The 21,105-nt window shown below is 42.7% G+C and overlaps 1 protein-coding gene across 2 annotated transcripts in view; it reads right to left on the reverse strand.

The window, feature by feature from the left end:
- PISD (phosphatidylserine decarboxylase) overlaps positions 1-21,105 on the reverse strand; it is a 42,795-nt gene that overhangs the window by 15,619 nt on the left and 6,071 nt on the right. Inside the window, exons 2-3 of one of the 2 annotated variants that reach the window (XM_027575785.2) lie at positions 18,405-18,484; positions 14,427-14,602 (exon numbers count right to left, since the gene is read on the reverse strand). In XM_027575785.2, coding sequence (XP_027431586.1) covers positions 14,427-14,602; positions 18,405-18,484 — 256 coding nt within the window. Of the gene's footprint in view, positions 1-14,426; positions 14,603-18,404; positions 18,485-21,105 lie in introns of those variants that run through there. The other variant, XM_027575786.2, reaches the window with a different exon arrangement.

The raw sequence follows: 21,105 nt of genomic DNA on the forward strand, positions 1-21,105 counted from the left end.
GTTTTGGTTCCCTTTTTGACAGGACACAAAAAGAGCATATATGGAGTCACAACTGCCACACAAACTGAGAACGTGTGACAGCTCCAGGCACACCTGGCGGGCTTCTATCCCCTGTGCTGTTCACTCAAAGCCAGCTCTCTGCAGAGACCCGTGTCAACCACCCTCCTTTCTAAGGCCAAACACCAGGCCTGGGCAGCCTAACTGAACAGGCACTTTGACCACAAACCCAGAGCTTTTCCAGGACATCCTGGAAAGAAACTCCTGGAAGCAGCTGTACTCCCGGACCTCTGACTACCTTGGCTCCTGCTCTAAGGGCAGGGCGTCTTCGTGGTTTGACAAGGCTGGGAGCCCTGTTTCTGGAAGAGTATGGATTCCTCGTTCCATGCCATTCAGTGTAAATGTTAAATTTACAAATACTCTGAGCCAGTATAAACAGAGAACAAACGGAGAAAAATGCTGAAGTTGACCTGCATTTAAAGAAAAGCAAGTTACAACTTGAATTAGCATACCAGAGTCTAGCTGTTCCCTGTTTTTTCCACAGCTCTATGTGAAGAGCTATTCCACCCCTCCATCTGCTCAAGTCAGAAATCCTGAATCCTTTCCCACCTCCCCCAAACGAATCCCTCAGTGCATCCTGTTCACTCTCCCCTCCAAACACACCCAGAATCAAGCCCTTCCCCCACCCCCAGCTCCCACTCTGACCCAAGCCACCACCTTCTCTTGCTGGGATACTATCAGAGCCTCCCCCCAGCCCCCCTGCCTCCATCCCAGCCCTCCCGCAATCTCCACAGCAGCCAGAGCGACCGAATCGGAACACGGATCAGTCAACCCTCACTCAGAGGACAGGATCGGAGTCTACCTTCCTCTCTGCCCTCTGCACCTCCAGCCACAAGGGCTCAAGCACCCTCTGTCCATCTCAAGACTGTGCCTGGACTGCTCTCCTCTCAGCTGCCCCTTGGCTCACCTCTCTGCTCCTTCAGTCGCCATTCAGGTGATACTGAGAGATACACCTTCCTTCCTTCCCTGAATGCCTCAGTCCCAGCCTCGCTCTACCCTAGCCCAGACATCTGTGCCCATCACCTCTTTAAGCCTTCTCCATAGCATTTCAACCACTGGACATGTCCATGTGTCCATTTGTTTCTTCTTTGTCTCACCCACTAATAAGGGAAGATCTCTGAGGACAGAAGCTCTGGTTCTACTCACTAGTGGATCCCCAGGATCTCAGCAGGGTCTGGCATATAGATGTATAGATGGAACACAAAGATTCGTTGAATGAATGAGTGAATACAAAGGGAATCATGTTCGTCTATGACAACTTTTGTTTTGCTAATACCCAGTGTATCATGTACTCAACAATGCCAACTACAAATGGGTACAATTTTAGAAGGCACACACACACCGCAAACCATGGTAAGCATCCATACCCTTTCAGAGAGCAATTCTATACCTAGGCATTCGCCCTAATGAAAAAGCCGATGTGCGAAGATGTGCTCTACGACGCAATTCACAATGGCAAAACCTACTGGTGCACCACGATCCACTGTGGTAGCACTGAGCCACTTAGAGTACTTTCATGCAGCCTTGCAGAATCATCACATTTAGCAATGCATATAGGTAAAAAGGCATGACACAAAATAGGTATAATCACTTACAGAGAGACAGTAAGTGAATGTATGAAAAATAAAGCCCAAGAGTATGCACTCACAGTCATATAGTGGGAAGGAGAGGGAATCATGACTGTTCTCCCTGTTTTCCAACATTCTCTCATAGTGTTATAATCTCTGTCATTTAAAAGAGAAGGAGAGGGTCGCCTGGGTGACTCAGCTGGTTAAGGAACCGACTCTTGATTTTGGCTCACGTCATATCTCAGAGTCATGAGATTGAGCCCCACATCAGGCTCCCCACTAAGCATGGAGCCCGTTTAAGATTCTCTCTTCCCCTCCCTCTGCCCCCCAATTCGCACTTGCTCTCTCTCTAAAATAAAACAAAATAAAATAAAATAGGAGATAGATTTGCACGAGGGCACCGTGGCCATCCAATGGGGAAAGGACAGTCTTTCCAACAAATGGTGCTGAGAAAACTGATAACCGCATGCAAAAGAATGAAATTGGACCCTTACCTTACACCATTAAAAAACACCTTGTGTAGCAAAAACCTAAACATAAGACCTAAAATTTTTCTTAGAAGAAAACAGGAAAAAAATCTTCATAATATTGGATTCAGCAATGACTTCTTGGATAGGACACCAAAAACAAAGGCAATAAATGTAAAAATAGATAAACTAAACTTCATCAAAATTAAAAACTTTTGTCTATCAAAACATACTATTAAGAGAGTGAAAATACAATCTGCAGGAGAAAATATCTGCAGATACATATATCTGGTAAGGGTCTAATATCCAGAATATACAAAGAACTCCTATAACTCAACAACAAAAAACCAACCACCCAATGTAAAAATGAGCAAAGGACTTGAATAAACATTTCTTCAAAGAAGCTATATAGTCAATAAGCACATGAAAAAGATGCACATCATTAATCATTAGGGAATGCAAATCAAAACAACACTGAGATTCCACCTCACAGCCATTAAAATAGCTATCATCAAAAGTGAGTAAGTGTTGGTGAGGATGTGGAGAAACTGGAATCCTCCTGCACTGCTAGTGGAAATGTAAAATGGTACGGCCACTGTGGGAAAGTCTGGCAATCCCTCCAAAAGTTAAAAACTTGGGTGCCTGGGTGGCTCAGATGGTTAAGCGTCTCCCTTCGGCTCAGGTCATGATCCCGGGGTCCTGGGATCGAGTTCCGCATCTAGCTCCTTGCTCCTTGGGAGCCTACTTCTCCCTCTGCCTCTCTCTGCCTCTCATGAATAAATAAAATCCTTAAAAAAAAAAATAAAAATAAAAGTTAAACACTTATTACCATATGATTCAGCAATTCTACTCCTAGGTATATACCCAAAAGAGCTGAGAGCAATGACTCAAGCAGGTAATTGTATACCCAGTGTTCACAGCAGCACTATTCACAATAGCCAACAACCCAGTAGAAACAACCCACTATCTATCAACAGATGAATGGATAAACAAAATGTAGTATTCATCCATACAATGGAAAATTATTCAACCTTAAAAAGAAATGAAACTCCAATGGATGCTACAACACGGATATCTCTTAAAAAACATAGGGCAAATGTTTTTATGATTCCACTTACATGAAGTACCCAGAATAGGCAAATTCACAGAGACAGAAACGGTGGTGACTAAGGGCTGTGGAGGCTGGGGGCAGGAGAAAAAAACAGCAGTATTGTTTAGTGACTACAAAGTTTGTTTGGGACAATGAAAAAGTTCTAGAAATAGACAGAGGTAATGGAAATGCATTATGAATGTACTTAATACCAGTGAATTGTGTACACTGAGAAGTGGTTAAAATGGTAAATTTTATGTGTCTCCCACCCAAATTCCTATGTTGAAGTCCTAACTCTCAGAGTGAAGGCATCTGGAGGTGGGGCCTCTGGGAGAGAATTAGGTCATGAGGTCAGAGCCCTTCCGATTCGATTAGTGCCCTTATCAGAGACAGGGGAGAACTCGTTCTTGCTCTGTGGCTCGTGAGGACACAGTCTACAAGCCACGAGGAGGGCTCACATCAGAACCTGACCACGCTACCACCCTGATCTCAGACTTCCCAGCACTCAAAATGGTGAGAGAGTAAATTTCTACTGTTTAAACCACTCCAGTCCATGGTATTTTGGCTGAGACAGTCCAGTTTATTGTAAGTGTGAAAAAAAAAAGGGGGGGGGGATAAAGAGACCAAGACTATGGGTAAGTACAGAACACCAAAACATTTTGGAATGGTTTCTGTGAGGAGAGGAAGAGAGGGTGCCATTAGTCAGAAAAAAACAGCAAAATGACTCAGGAGAAGGTGAGAAGGGAAAGATGCCAGAGAGGTTTGGGGGAGAGCACATGGACCAACACAAAGCCCCCCCCCCACACACACACAGGGTAGAGGCGATGAGGACACACAGTGTACAACAGAAGCAAGGCGAGAAAGGGTGATCTCCACAGCCCTCTCCTCGAGCTGCAGTCCCCAGAGATGATGGATCATCAGTTTCATGTCAATGTGACCTGTGACCTCTCCTTTCCTCCCAAAACTTTTCTCAGCCAGTGAGGAAAATGAAATCACTGGTACACATGTAAAGGACGTGCTGGATGGCTGCAGCATAGGGACGGAATGGGGCTCTGGCTGAACTCAAAGCACAGGGGAAGAAGGTCAGCCAGTGCCTTATCACTACAGCAAAGGGGCACGGGAGCCTTAAATGGTGGTGACAGCTTCTATAAGCAGTCATTCCTGATATGTAATTGTAATATTGTAATTTGTAAAAAATATATATTTGTTCATTCATTTGGGCAAAATGTATTTCTCATAAATAACTGGTCATGGTTCCTGGCTCACAGTTCCCAAAACCCTTGGAGTGACAAATGGGAGCATCTTTTGTTATACTGTGTGGTCTTTTGTCCTCAGCTCCTACAATCACTTGACAGCCATAAAGGTGAAATGGGTGTCTTGTTATTCATAACAACTCCCTTTCCATCACTACTGGATTTATGTTAATGAGGTGACTTTTGGAAATCCTGTAAGGATAGGGAACCGACCACAAAAGAAGAGGGGGAGTTTTCAGTCCCACCCCCTGACCTGGGGTGGGGGGGGAGACTGGAGGATGAATCAATCACCATTGACCAATGGTTTAATTAATCACTCATGCCTGTGTAATGTGTGGCACATTAGTGGCACAGAGAAGCCTCCATAAAAACCCCAACAAAAGATGGGGTTCAGAGTGCTTCCAGGCTGGGGAACCAGAAGGCTTCTACGCGCCACTGTGCACAGCCACAAACTCTGTGAGAGCAGAAGTTCCTTTGTTCGGGACCTCAACCTAAGTATCTCTTTATTGGGCTGTTGATTGGTATCCTTTAATATCCTTTGTACTAAACTGGTAATCTAGCAACCAGAATGTTTCTCTGAGCCCCATGAGCTGCTCTAGCAAATTAGCTGAACCTAAGAAGAAGGTTGTGGAAACCTGTGATTTACAGCCATTCAATCAGAAGCACCTGGACTTGCAATTAGCATCTGAAGGGAGTCAGGGAGTCAGTCTTATAGGACTGAGTTCTTAACCTGTAACTCAAAGAGGGGGTGGTTGGAACCTCCAATTGATAGCCAGTCAGTCAGAGGCACAAGTGACAACTTTTGATGGCATCTGAAGGGGGGGAACGGACGAGAGTCTTGTAGGACTTTTGCCCTTAACTTGTAAAATCTGATGCAATCTCTGGGCAGACCATGTCAGAAGTGAGTTAAATTGTAGGACACCCGGTTGGTGTCAAGAGCACTGCTTGTTGGTGTAGTGAAACACAACCCCGCACCCTGCAAGCACACACATTGGAATTGGTTCTAGAACCCTTTAAGGATAAAAACAAACCCCTCCAAGTGTCTCTGCTGAAATGAGTTCTGCTTATTTGTAATGAAACCCAAGTGACGGGCACCTGGGTAGCTCAGTCGTTAAGCGTCTGCCTTCGGCTCAGGTCATGATCCCAGGGTTCTGGGATCGAGCCCCGCATCGGGCTCCCTGCTCAATGGGAAGCCTGCTTCTCCTTCTCCCACTCCCCCTGCTTATGTTCCCTCTCTTGCTGTGTCTCTCTCTGTCAAATAAATAAATAAAATCTTTAAAAAAAAAACCCAAGTGACTACATCAATAAAAAGCTAGGTTCTCTAAGGTGGAGAACCAGAAAGGAAGGAGCTATGCAGAGAAGAATTCCATTAAGGGGCGCCTGGGTGGCTCAGTCGGTTAAGCGTCTGCCTTCAGCTCAGGTCATGATCCTGGGGTCCTGGGATCAAGCCCCACATTGGGCTCCTTACTCCATGGGGAGCCTGCTTCTCCCTGCCGCTTCCCCTGCTTGTGCTCTCTCTCTCAAATAAATAAAATCTTAAAAAAAAAAAACAAAAACAAAGGACAAGAACTCCATAAATCTACAGAGGGGTTCCGTGGAGTCTCTGGCTGAGGAACAAGCCATGTGTATCTAGGGTTAAATTCCATGAGACTCACAAAGAATGATCAGAGAGCTGTAAGCCAAACAATTCCCAGAGCTCACACAGGACAGGAGACATTGGCATTGCAACCAGCTAGATGGAAAGTACTCACTGAATGCTCTCAGCATTTAGGAGACTGCCCAGAAGGGTCATAGTTTAGTACAGCAGTAGGGCTACACCAGTCCACAGTAAAGGCTATGGTAAATTTATCCTAACAAAGCATCAAAGCAAGCCTAAACGGATCAAAGTGATCCACAAATAATGTCAACGGCCTACCAGAATAAAATCTATCAGTGTTTGATAGAAAACAACAAAATCCGGCATTCAACAAAGTAAAGCTCACAATGTATAGCACTGAATCAAAATCACTAAACATGTGAAGAAGGAACAACCAGGAAGGGGGAAAGATCAGTCAATAGAAGGAGACCCAGAAACAACAGAGGATGATGAAATTTGGAAATTGAGACAGCTATATAAACAAGCACAATATGCTCAAGGACTTGTAGGAAAATGAGCCTAAGGAGAGAAAGAGAAGACATAAAAAAGAACCACTTGTAAAATGTAACTTCTAAAATGAAAAGTAGTGAATCTACAATGAAAATCTCTACCAAAAAGCTCCTAGAATAAGCGAATTTAGCAAAATCACAGAAATTCTCATACATTGCTAATGGGAATACAAAGTGGTACAGCTACTTTCAAAATAGTTTTGTAGTTTCTTATGAAGTTAAATACACACCTACCTATGACCAAGTAATTGTACTTTTAGGTATTTACACAAGGGAAATGAAAAAAAAAAATGCCCATATAAAGACATACACAAATAGCCAAAAGCTGCAAACAACCCAAATGTCCACCAAAAGAAGAAGAATTAAAAATAATTTGGGCTGGGCGCCTGGGTGGCTCAGTTGGTTAAGCGACTGCCTTCGGCTCAGGTCATGATCCCGGGGTCCTGGGATCGAGTCCCACATCAGGCTCCCGGCTCAGCGGGGAGCCTGCTTCTCCCTCTGACCTTCTCCCCTCTCATACTGTTTCTCTCTCTCTCTCTCTCTCTCTCAAATAAATAAATAAAATCTTAAAAAAATAATAATAATAATTTGGGCTATCTCCACCCATTAAGGTACTAGTCAGCAATAAAAAGGAATGAAATCCCATAAATACAATAACATGGATGGATCTCCACTTCATGCTGTGAAATAAACCACATAAACAAGAGTATATCCCATTCATTAAAATTTCTTGAAAGACAAATATAATTCAGAGTGACAGAAAGCTGATCAGTGATTGCCTTGGAAGCAGAGGTGGATACTGACTACAAAGAGGCACATGTTCCCTATCTTGAGTGTGGTAGTGATTGCACAAGTACATATATTAAAAAACCCCAATGAGGCGCCTGGGTGGCTCAGTTGGTTAAGCGACTGCCTTCAGCTCAGGTCATGATCCCAGGGTCCTGGGATCGAGCCCCGCATCGGGCTCCCCGTTCCGCGGGAAGCCTGCTTCTTCCTCTCCCACTCCCACTGCTTGTGTTCCCTCGCTGTCTCTCTCTCTGTTAGTTAAATAAATAAAATCTTAAAAAAAAAAAAAAAAAAAAAACCAATGAACTGACATATAAATGAATGGAACAGAATAGAGTCCAGAAATAAACCCACACTTACACAGTCGATTCATCTACAATAAAAGGAGGTAAGAACATATAATGGAGAAAAGACCATCTCTTTAAATAGTGCTGGAAAAACTACACAGCCATATGCAAAAGAACGAAATCAGTCCACTTGATCACACTGTATACAAAATTAAACTCAAAATGAATTAAAGTCCTAAAGGTAAGACCTACAGGCATAAACTCTTAGATGTTGATCTTGGCAATATTTTTTTGAATCGGTCTCCTCAGGCCAGGGCAACAAAAGCAAAGTTAAACAATTGGACTACATCAAACTAAAAAGCTTTTGCATAGCAAAGGAAACCATCGAAAGAAAAGGCAACCTACTGAATGGGAGAAGATATTTGCAAATGATACATCTGATAAGGGGTTAATATCCAAAATACATAAAGAATTCTTACAACTCAACACCCCAAAAATCAATCAATTAAAAAATGGGCAGAAATTAACATCATTAATCATCAGGGACATGCAAATCAAAACCACAACTCGATATCACCTCACACCTGTCAGAATGGCTAGTATCAAAAAGATAAGAAATAAGTATTGGCAAGGATGTGGAAAAAAGGGAACCCTCATGCACTACTGGTGGAAATGTAAATTGGTGCAGTTACTGTGGAAATCAGTCTGAGGATTCCTCAAATTAAAAACAGAACTGCCATACAACCAGCAATTCCACTCCTGGGTATTTATCTGAATAAAACAAAAATACTAATTCAAAAAGATACATGCACCCCTATGTTCACTGCAGCAGTACTTAGGATAACCAAGATATGGCTTCCATAGGAACACCTAAGTGTCCACAGATAAATGAACAGATAAAGAAGATGTAGTGTAAACACACAGTGAAATCTTATTCAGCCACAAAAAAGAATGAAATCTTGCCATTTGTGACAACATGGATGCACATGCAAGGTACTATGCTAAGTGAAATAAAGACAAATACTGTATGATTTCACTTATATATAGAATCTAAAAACCAGAAGAAAGCAAAACGGAAACAGACTGTGGCACTTGGGCGGCTCAGTCGGTTGAACATCTGACTTCGGCTCAGGTTATGAACTCGGGGTCCTGGGATCGAGTCCCGCATCAGGCTCCCGGCTCAGCGGGAAGCCTGCTTGTCCCTCTCCCTCTCCCCCTCCCCAACTTGTGCACGCGTGCACTCTCCTTCTCTCTTTCTCAAATAAAATCTTAAAAAAAAAAAAAAAGGAAACAGACATAAATACAGAGAACAAAATAGTGGTTGCCAGAGGATAGGAGACTTGGGGGATAGGTGCAATAGGTGAAGGGAATTAAGAGGTACAAACTTCCAATAATAAAATAAATAAGTAATAGGGATGTAAAGTACAGCCTAGGGAACAGAGTCAATAACGTAATAATTTTTATGGTGACAGATGGTAACTTATCAGGTGCTCATTTTGTAATGTACATAAATGTCAAAGCATGCTGTACATCTGAAACTAATATAATAGTGTATTTCAATTAAAAAACCAACAATGAGGGGCACCTGGGTGGCTCAGTCGTTAAGCCTCTGCCTTCGGCTCAGGTCATGATCCCCGGGTCCTGGGATCCAGCCCCGCATCAGGCTCCCTGCTCTACAGGAAGCCCGCTGCTCCCTCTCCCACTTCCCTTGCTTGTGTTCCCTCTCTCACTGTCTCTCTCTCTGTCATATAAATAAATAAAACCTTAAAAAAAACAACACAACGAGGGGCACCTGGGTGGCTCGTTCAGTTAAACATCTGCCTTTGGCTCAGATCATGATCCCAGAGTCCCAGGATCGAGCCCCACACTGGGCTCCCTGCTCAGTGGGAAGCCTGCTTCTCCCTCTCCTGCTCCCCCTGCTTGTGCTCTCTCTGTCAAATAAAAATCTTAAAAAAAAAAAAAAAACTTAAATCATCACAGCAGCATAATTTACAATGGCCAAGACATGGAAACAACCTAAATGTCCAAGAGATAAACAAATTGTGTGTATATATATGTATATACGTATACACATACAATAGAATATATTATTCAGCCAGAAAAAAATGAGGAAATCCTACACTTGCAACAGCATGGATGAACCCTGAAGTCCTTATGCTAAGTGAATTAAGTCAGAGAAAGACAAATACTGCATGATTTCATTTATATGCGGAATCTAAAAAAACAAAAGATAAAAAAAAGAAAAAGAAAAAACGAAACTCGGAGGAAAAGATCAGACTCGAGGGAGTGGGGGGGAGACAGGGAATTAGAAGGTCAAAAAGTACAAACTTGTAGTTACAAGAGAAATAAGTTCTAGGGATGGAATGTACAACATGACGCCTGTAGCTATCATGGCTATCACACAAGAAAATAAAGCGAGGTAATCCTAAGAGTTCTCACATAAGAGAAAATATTTTTCTTTGTTCCTTTCTTCTTTTTTTAAAATTGTATCTACAGAGATGATGGATGTTAGCTGAATCTATTCTGGCAATCATTTCACAATATATGTAAATCAAACCATCATGCTTGATACCTTAAACTTACATAGCGATGTATGTCAATTATTTCTCAATAAAACTGAAAAAATTAAATTGCCTTTGAATAGCCAAAAAATATGTAAGTAGAGACATTCTGGAAAGATACACTAATGTTAAAAATGCTTGTCTGAAGGGTGCTTGGGTGGCTCAGTTGTTAAGCGCCTGCCTTCGGCTCAGGTCATTATCCCAGGGTCCTGGGATCAAGCCCCGTATCGGGCTCCCTGCTCCGCGGGAAGCCTGCTTCTCCCTCTCCCACTCCCCCCTGCTTGTGTTCCCTCTCTCCCTGTGTCTCTCTCTGTCAAATAAATAAATAAAATTTTAAAAATAAATAAATAAATAAAAATGCTTTTCTGCTTCTGGAGAGTGGAAATGGGATCAGTAGAAGGGGCAGAGAGTGGAAGACCTCTTTATATGTAAAACCCTTTGTTAGTATTTGAATTTGTTCATGATTGTGTTTTATTTAAAAATTTTAAAACTATCTCATTTAAAATAAAAATTAACAATACTTATTCCTAAATACCCAAAAGCCTGGAAGGGTCAAGTTCCCCAAAATGTGAACTGTGGTTTCCTGTGCGTCGTAGGACCCTGGGTCACCCCTGTTTCGTTGTCATATTTTGTAACACTTTCTAATTTTTAAAAAATGAACATTAAATCTTTATAAGTAGATAAATGACAAAGCTATTTCCCCATTGGGGAAAGTGATGCCATATATACATAAAGAGAGACAGAGCAGAGCTGCTGGAACCTGGATGCTTCTGAACACTCTCAACTGGCTACTAACTTTGCTGCTAGTTACAGAATTCCCTTCATCCCATCAAGCAAACACATAAGTTTCATTTCTACTCAGCCAACTGCCTGAGCTTTTTTCCCTACCATGAAAAGAACATGACTCTTAGAGCAGGCAAAGATCTTAGAAACATTTTCTTAAATGTATAAAAACAGAACCCAGTGGGTGCCTGGGTGGCTCAGTCAATTAAGCACCTGCCTTCGGCTCAGGTCATGATCTTGGGGTCCTGGAATCGAATCCCACGTCAGGCTCCCTATTCCCTGCTACTCATGATCTCTCTCTCACTCTCAAATAAATAAAATCTTTTAAAAAAGAAAAAAAGAACGAACCCAGGAAGATAAAACAACTCGCCCAGGTACTGCAGCTGAGCTCAAGCCTTACACCATGCCCGACACCCACCTCCCCGGTGCCCCTCTGCGAGAGCTGTGCCCTCTCCCCACATCCCCGAGTGGAACTTGCAGTGAGTGAGGTGGAACAGATTTTGGAGATTATGAAGTTCTTCTATACTGTTGGGAAGGGAAGTGAAGGGGGAAGGGAAGAGGGAAGGGAAGGGGGAGGGGAGGGAAAGCAAGGGAGGAGGGAGGGTTCAGGAAGGGAGGGAGGGAGAAAAGGAGGGAAGGAGGAAGGGCGGACTTAAATTGAAATAAAGGAAAGAATATGGGTATAACTTCTTAAAGGGCCCCAGAGCCTCATCTTGGCATAAGTACCAGCCTGTCCTCTTTCAACTCTAGAGATGCCAGACTTGACCCAGGGATATGAAGAGATTATATTCCAGCAAAATTACCAGAAGTTTTCATTTGCCACTTAAAAACAGAGCCCTGAAGGGAACCTTACAGTCATCTGCCCATGGTTCCTAAATGTGGCTTAGCATCAGAATCACTGAAGGGACTTTTTAAAAACAAAGATCTTGAGCCTTGCCCAAACTTTCTAAATCTCCAGGGGTGAGATCAAAGAATCCATAGTTTTTTTGTTTTTTTTTTAAAGAGATTTTATTTATCTATTTGACAGAGAGAGACACAGCGAGAGAGGGAACACAAGCAGGGGGAGTGGGAGAGAGAGAAGCAGGCTTCCCGCGGAGCAGGGAGCCCGATGCCCGATGCAGGGCTCAATCCCAGGACCCTGGGATCATGACCTGAGCCGAAGGCAGATGCTTAACAACTGAGCCACCCAGGCGTCCCAGAACCCACGGTTTTTAAAGCTCCCCAACAATTCTGATGAGCGACCAGATGATTTCTCATGAGATGACAGTGATGAGGTGGGGCAGGGGCGGGACTAGGATCCGGTCTGCGACTGCCAGTCAGCACTCCCCCTTCTCATGACCAACGTTACCTCTGAAATCCTACAATGTCTACTTGGAGTCCAGACCATTTCCCCTTCATAAAGTGAAATACTGGCATCCTGCCTGGAAATCCAGCAGTCCTGTGGCCATTTTACTCAACCAAAAGAACAGTATCTAACTGAAACCCAGCTCTTAACCAACAGGGGCTTCAGATTTCACGCTGCGCTGGGCCACTCGGATCCAGTGTTCTGTCACTGTCCAGGCCCTAGAATTTATAAGCCAATCAACCCTGTCCTCTTTACAAATGGTCATCTTTCAGGTATTGACTCCTACATGGCAGTAATCCTAATTATAGAAATGGTGAATGCTAAAAAAAATACTGACATTGGTCTTTTATGATTTTGGAAGTCACAGATTTCTTCCAAATGTAGGTTCTATTGGAAGACCTTTGAAATGGGTGGGAATTTGCTGAAAGCATGTGAGCTTGTCACGGGGTGACTCAGCCTGCAAATGTATGGGGTCAGAGAGAAGCCACCTTGGGTCTAACACCTGAGTGGGGTCATATGATCACAGTCTAACAAGTACTTTATTAGCCTAAAGGAAAAGGCATATTTACAGAGGAAACCACCAATGTCATGGGAAACAGAGTACAGCAAATTTTAAAAAGTGTGACTCACATACTACACAATTATCCTTCACCAAAAGAATTTTGTCATATACTACCAGAAAACAAAAAGCCTTTTTTCTTTCTTGGTCTGAGGTTACTATAAAGTCCAAGATGTATGAACAGGCCAAAAAAAAGGGTAGCTATACACAGGCAAGCAAAAAGGTATCTGGGGGTGGCTGGGTGGCTCAGTCAGTTAAGTGGCTGCCTTCAGCTCAGGTGGGATCGAGCATCGAGCCCAGCGTTGGGCTCCCTGCTCAGAGGTTAGCCTGCTTCTCCCTCCCCCTCCGCCTGCCTCTCTGCCTACTTGTGCTCTCTTTCTGTCAAATAAATAAATAAAATCTTTAAAAAAGTATCTCTTAGCGTAATAGCCACATCTGGATCTGTATGGCCAGCTGACTAAGTCACAGTTTTATAGGACTGTTGGAAATCAGATGAAATCTTTACACTGGATTCTACTGGAGGAAGAGGGTCAAAACCAAAATTCAAAACAGGATTTTGGGAGGAAGCCTATAATGTAGCATGTAATGCCAATGCCAACAAATATTCCTAGATCAACTATGCTACAGCTAGAAGGAATCTCAGATGGGTTCCAATCCAACCTGCCTTAGAGTTGTTTATACTATTTATAGCATACAGCAAGTGACATATTCAAGTTCACACAGCTATTGAGGGACATGGTTGGGACTCGCCTTCAGGACCGACATGCCCTGGCCAGAGGATTCAGCTGAGCTGGATTACTGATACGGCGAGGTTCGTGAAGAAACCCAAACACATCATTCCAAATTCCAGCAAGTCTCTTTCACCTCCCCCCTCCTTTTGCCCAGGCTATGAGATCTACTGATGTTTCAGATTCTTCATTTGTTACACTATGGCTGAAAAGAAGGCATTTTTTAAATTTACACCTTAATATTCAATTTCAACATTTACTGAATGTCTACTCTGAGTTGGGTATCATCCTGGGCCACTGGAGCACAACTGAATAAGACAGTTCATTGTACGTCACGCATGGTTCAATAACATTTAAGCCTGCCCCTACTGTGTGGCCCTGTTGTGGGGGAAGCATTTTGAGCAATAACAACAAAGCAGTTTGATTATTTCAGTCTGGTTCCTGGTAAGAACTTATCCACATCACAAAAGTCCAACCATTTTAGCTTATCCTCAGTCAGAGCAGGGCATGAATGACTAGGATGCCAGCCCCAACATGAGGCATGAACTCTGAGGATTTCAACAGCAGGTAATTGCTTGTCAGAGCCCTTGGGGAGACCAGGCGTAGGTCTGGACACAGAAAGGAAGCCCAGCATGACACCAAAGGCATAACGTCTGTGTCTGGCCAAAAACCCACTGGAGACATGAGCTCCAAAAAAGCACATTTCATTTTTTCAAACATTTCAACTTTGCGGCAATTTAAAAAAGTGACACAGTTGTGCTAAATGAGAACTCAAGGGGGTTCCACCTTTGTCCTACCTCCCAGTGACCAGCAAGTTTGGGTGGGATCTCCAACCCCAGTTTCTCCAGCTCTCGCTCCCTGTACTTCTCATACTGCCGGTAACCCGCATACCCGCCACCTGTCACCAACAGAACGGGCAGGGGACGCAGCAGAGACAAGGTTCGAGCAGGGGCAGTGTGGACTCTTCTGGCATCTGTAACAAAAAACAGGAAAATTCTGAGATTAGGAGAAGGGACAGGGATGAGTCATGCAAACAGCACTAAAATGAGGTCTAGGAAACATCAGTGCATCTTTGATAGGCAGGTGCAACCTTAAGTCACTATTAAGACCCTTCTGTCTCCAAATTCTCCCAATAAGTAAGGGACATTTTTAAAAATTTTTTTTTAGATTTTATTTATTTGACAGGTAGAGAGAGAAAGAGAGAACAAGCAGGGGAAGCAGTAGAGGGAGAGGGAGAAGCAGACTCTCCGTGGAGCAGGGAGCCTGATGCAGGGCTCAATCCCAGGACCCCGGGATCCTGACCCGAGCAAAAGGCAGATGCTTAACGACTGAGCCACCCAGGCACCCAAGGGACAAGCATCTTTCCTATGAAACTATGATGCACCTCAACTGCCACCACAGCCAGAGAATTTAAGACGAAAACACTGACTGAATCACAAAGAGGTCAAGAAACTGATCAAGGGTGCCAGGCTGGCTACCACCAGGTCCAGGACTGGGAATCAGGCACCATTTCTCACCCAGGACTCTCTGACCTTACTTTTACAATCCAGACCCAATTCTGACTAGACACGAGTATACTCAAATGCAAATTCCCATAAGCTCTTACAATTCAATAATAAAGACAACCCATTTTTTAAAAGATTTTATTTATTTATTTATTTGAGAGAGAGAGAGAGCATGAGAGGGGGGAGGGTCAGAGAGAGAAGCAGGCTTCCCGCGGAGCAGGGAGCCCGATGTGGGACTCGATCCTGGGACTCCAGGATCATGACCTGAGCTGAAGGCAGCCGCTTAACCAACTGAGGCACCCAGGCACCCCAACCCATTTTTAAAAATATACACAGGACCTGAATAGACATTTCTCCAAAGAGGATATACAAATGGCCAGTAAGCACATGAAAAGATGCTCAACATCTATTATGGGTTGAACTGTGTCCCCCCAGAATTCACATGCTGAGTCCTAGCTCTCAGTACCCTGAATGTGACCTTACTTGGATATAGGGTCTCTAGAGAAGTAAAAAATATAGGGGTGCCTGGATGGGTCAGTTGTTAAGTGTCTGCCTTCGGCTCAGGTCCCTGGGATCAAGTCCCACATCAGGCTCCCTGCTCAGTGGGAAGCCTGCTTCTCCCTCTCCCACTCCTCCTGCTTGTGTTCCTGCTCTTGCTATCTCTGTCAAATAAATAAAGTCTTTTTTTTTTTTTAAGATTTTATTTATTCATTTGTGAGAGAGACAGAGAGAGAACAAGCAGAGGGAGAGGGAGAAGCAGACTCCCCGCTGAGCAAGGAGCCCGATGTGGGACTCGATCCCAGGACCCTGGGATCATGACCTGAGCCGAAGGCAGACACTTAACCATCTGAGCCACCCGGGCGCCCCAAATAAATAAAGTCTTAAAAAAAAAAGGTAAACAAGATAAAATATGGTCATCATGGTGGGCCCTAATCCGATATGACTGGTGTCCTTTTGAAAAGAGAAAATTTGGAGACAGACATGCTTATGAAGAGAACGCCATGTGAAGATGAAGGCAGAGAACAGAGTGATGCTTCTATGAGCCAAAGACTGCCAGCAAACCATTAGGAGCTAGACCAGAGGCATGGAACAGATTCTCCCTCCCAACCCTCAGAAGGAAGCAGCCCTGTGACACCTTGATCTCAGGTCTCTAGTCTCCAACCTGAGTACGTTTCTACTATTTAAGCCACTCAGTCTGTGGTACTTTGTTAGAGCAGCCACAGCAAACCAATACAACATCATTAATAATCAGGGAAATGCAAATCAAAACTACAGTGAGGGACCACTTCATACCCACTAGGATGGTTATAATCAAAAAGACAAGTGTTGGCAAGGACGTAGAGAAAGTAGAACACTCATACACTGCTGGTGGGACTGCAAAATGGGCCAGCCACTTTGTAAAACAGTTTGTCAGTTCCTCAAAATGTTATACATAAAATTACAATTATGACCCAGCAATTCTGCTACTAGGGATATTTCTGAGAGAAATGAAACCTACACCTACACAAAAACTTGTACAAGAATGTTCAATAGCAGCCAAAAAGTAGAAACAACCCAAATGTCCATCAACTGGGGAATGGATAAATAAAATGTGTGTCCATACAATGGAATATTATTTGATGACACAAAGGAATGAAGTACTGACACATGATACAACATGAACCTTGAAAACATGATGTGAAAGAAGCCAGCCACAAAAGGCTGCGTATTGTAGAATTTCATTCACACGAAGTGTACCGTACAGGAAACATACTATAGAGACATAAAGTAGATTAGTGGTTGCCAGGGGCTGGGGGGAGGGAGAAATGGGGAGTGACAGTTTAATGAGTCAAGTGTTGTTACTAGCTTGGGGAGTGGGGGGAGGAATGAAAATGTTCTAAAACTAAATAGTGGTGATGGTTGCACAATTCTGAATATACTAAAAAGCACTGAATTGCACTTTAAAAAGATGAATTTTATGGTATGTGGATTATATCTCAATAATGCTGTTATCAAAACAAAACCTCAAGAGCTGAATCCCCAGGAGCCTATACAAAACCAGGGCTTACCCTTCTTACTGCCTCTGACTTCCAATGGGAGTGGAAACCCCCCTGCTCCCGAAATCACCAGCCCCCCACCACATTCTGGGTGTTGCTATTTCTTCTATCAATGACCACGTGTGGATGTCATTAATCTCTTTCATCTTCTAATTATTCCTAATGAACCATTACTACTTCACAACTAAATATTCTACCTCTGACCAAGTAAGACTGACCATAAAGCAACTTTTTTTTTCCTCTTTCTGAAGTATCTGGTGACAAGAGATCTGTTGTACCCTCCTCATTGCAGTGAGCCACCATCCTAGACCGACTAATCACGCTCTACTGAATGCTGCCGGCCACACTAGCCCTTTCTTCGATGACATGTCTCGCCTTCTCAAAGGCTTACTTTGCCTCTCCAAAAAGAAGCAGTAAGTGGAGACAGCCCTCCACTACTGACCACCTCCCTGCTGGGCCTGTCACTTTATAAAAGCACAGCTTCTCTGCAGATCCAAGATTATGTCTCAATTTCTAAGGCTCCCCTTCTTTCCTTCATGTGATTCCCACAAGTTCCAGCTCGCCAGTCCTTAAGTAGCGCCCAGATGTGCTGCTATTAACTACCCGAGTGAACGTTTCGTTCTCGCTCTCATTAACCAATCTGTTTTATTCCCAAGGTACTCTCGCTGGACAGTTCAAAATGGCTCCTGGTATGATCAAATAAAAAGGATATCTAGATAATAAAGACAAGACATTTCATACAGGTTCAAATGGCTGCTTACAAAATCAAAAAAGTTCATAATCTACCGTTTTGGTGAGGGTGTGGGGAACTGATGTACTCATGAGCACCTCCTGCTCATATGCACGTAATCTGGAAAAATCTTCTTTGAAGAACAATCTGGCCTAAATACCAACTTGTAAAATACATAAATCTTTTGATCCAGCAATTCTAGCTCTACAAATTTATCCTGAAGCTGCACTAAGATGTGTCACCACAGAAACGTCTATAGTAGAAAAAGCCTAGAAACAACTTACATGTCCGACACCAAATGGTAGTCATTCAACAGAATACTAGGCAGCCAGTAAAAACGATGTGCTCCAGGGATAACTACATGCCAGACATTCTAAGCACCCCACAGATATAAGGTCATTTAATTCTACTAACAACCCTATGAAATAGGAGCTGTTTATCCCAGTGTACTGATAAGCAAACTGAAGCACAGAGAGGCCAGCGTCACTTCTAATTGCTACTTACTTGTGTAGAAGCCTCTGACAGGCAGCTTCCTTAAGGACTGTAGGAAGTGGCTCACAGCAGTGTTCTCACAGTGAAGGAGGCTATAATCAAGCAAAAATGAACCGTTAAACATTTATTTAAAAAAAAAAATTTTTTTTTAAGTAGACTCCACACCCAGCATGGAATCCAACATGGGGCTTGAACTCACAACGCTGAGGATCAAGACCTGAGCTGAGATCAAGAGTCAGCTGCTTAACTGACTGGGTTACCCAGGTGCCCCATCTTAAAATTATTTTTAAGATTTTATTTATTTGAAAGAGAGAGAGCACACAAGGTGGGGGAGGGGTTCCTCTCCCTCTGCCCCTCCCCCCACTTGTGCTCGCTCTTTCTCTCTCTCTCCCTCAAATAAAATCTTAAAAAAAAAATTCTTTAGGGATGCCGATTATTCTAATATACTTCAAGTCTGGAAGGCTCACTTAGAATTTTTGAATTCTCTTTTGTGGCTAACTTTGCTATTTTGTCAAGCTAGTTTGACAGAGTGAATAGGTTTCAAGCCTTCTCAGAAAAAAATTACCAACAACTTTCACAGCTTTCCATGCTAAGAAAACATTATTTCTGATTCAGTTGGTTTCTCTTTGTTTCATCTTCACCCAGGGAAACTGGACAATTTCCCAGTGGCAATAAGTGACTGCCAGCAAGGAAAGCATTCGTGAACTTTTAGTTAAAAATTGGATCCCACCTAACCAAAGAGCAAATATCTCCCTTTCAATTAACATAGCACATCGGTTTCCCCCAAATTTAACCTGAAATCTAAAGTAAAGAAACTATGTCCTTGTCAGTGCTTCTTTTTCTGCTGCAGCTCTTTATGATAGAAGCAATAATTAAATAAAACTGTCTACATTAACACTTTTGTGGAAAACAAAACTGCGTGTATGACCTTCCTACAATAATATTTACTTTTATAGATATGTAGTAGTTATTTCTTATACTGATATCCTGCAAACATGATCAGATTTAGGCACCTTCATTTTTTTACTTGAAATTGACTTACAAACACCCTCACAGCATGGTGCTAATTTGGCTAATGTGATGACTCTGATTCTCCAGTAGGCGAGTCAGGTCTGTATGGAGAAAAAGTATGGGGCCATGATAATCACCACCACGAAGGCAGGAGAGAGATGCTCAGCTACTAACAGAAAGAAGAGCAATGTTTCAGTAGATGAATGTTCTTTCAGCACTGAACAATGCTAATCTCTTAGACCAGAAACTCCCACTACAAAAGCTAAAAGCCTCAAACCCTGTTTTCCAAACAGAATTAGAACAAGAAGTATAAAAACTGACTAAAGGTACATTGTTGTGTTCTGTACACTGCTGTGTTACATGTTCCAGAACAAATGCTAAACCCCTCAACTAAAAGAATGTTTGCAGACTGTTGAACAAGGCTTTTTTCCCCCCGCTTGGCTGGGGGAGGTATGAATCAGGGAGAATTGTCTTTCCATTGGAACCAGACACACGGCACTCAGGTAGTTTCTCTTGCATGTGGGTCTTTCCCCTTGGCAGCCCTGCCCCAGAACACAGAGCCTGGCTCTCTTGTATGCCGCCTTAGCCTGTGCTCCTAGAAAAAAAGCCCAGCAAATGCACCATTACACCAATTTGTCTTTTATTACTGGATCACTTCTATCTTCATATAAATCCTGTACTTTCTCCAATCTTATATAAACACCGTCCACCATGTATCCTTCTCTAGCTTCCACCCCACTTTTCTTCTCTCCTTCATAACAAGCTCTTAAAAAGAGTCTCAACCATAAAAATCCTAGAAAAGAACACATGCGGTAATTTCTCTGACGTCAGCTGTAGCAACTTTGTTCTAGATAGGTCAAAAGCAAAAATAAACTACTGGGACTACATCAAAATAAAAAGCTTCTGCACAATGAAGGAAACAGTCAACAAAACTAAAAGGAAACCTATGGAATGGGAGAAGATATTTGCAAATGACATATCCAATAAAGGGTTAGTATCCAAAATATATAAAGAACCTATAAAACTCAACACCCAAATAACAAATAATCCAAATAAAAAATGGGCAGAAGACATGAGCAGACATTTCTCTAAAGAAGACATCCAGATGGCCAACATTCGTATGAAAAGGTGCTCATCATTTGTCATCAGGAAATGCAAATCAAAACTACAATGCAATATCACCTCATACCTGTCAGAATGGCTAAAATCAACACAAGAAACAACAGGTGTTGACAAGGTTGTAAAAAGAAAAAGGAACCCTCGTGCACTGTTGGTGGGAATGCAAGCTGGTGCAGCCACTGTGGGAAACAGTACGGAGGGTCCTCAAAAAGTTAAAAATAGAACTTATGATCCAGTAATCACACTACTGGATATTTACCCAAAAAATAAAAAACACTAATTCAAAGGGATATATGTACCCGTTTATAGCACTATTATTTGCGACGGCCAAGATTCGGAAGTAGCCCAAGTATCCATCTGATGAATGGTTAAAGATGTGGTGTGTATACCACATCTGTGTATATATGTACATACATATATACATACAACAACACACACACATACATACACACATATATACACTGGAATATTATTCAGCCATAAAAAAGAATGAAATCTTGCCATTTGCAATGACATGGATGGAGCTACAGAGTATAATGCTAAGCAAATAGGTCAGAAAAAGACAAATAACAAATGATTTCAC

Source organism: Zalophus californianus, chromosome 14 (assembly GCF_009762305.2).
Source record: "Zalophus californianus isolate mZalCal1 chromosome 14, mZalCal1.pri.v2, whole genome shotgun sequence".
Taxonomy (NCBI): domain Eukaryota; kingdom Metazoa; phylum Chordata; class Mammalia; order Carnivora; family Otariidae; genus Zalophus; species Zalophus californianus.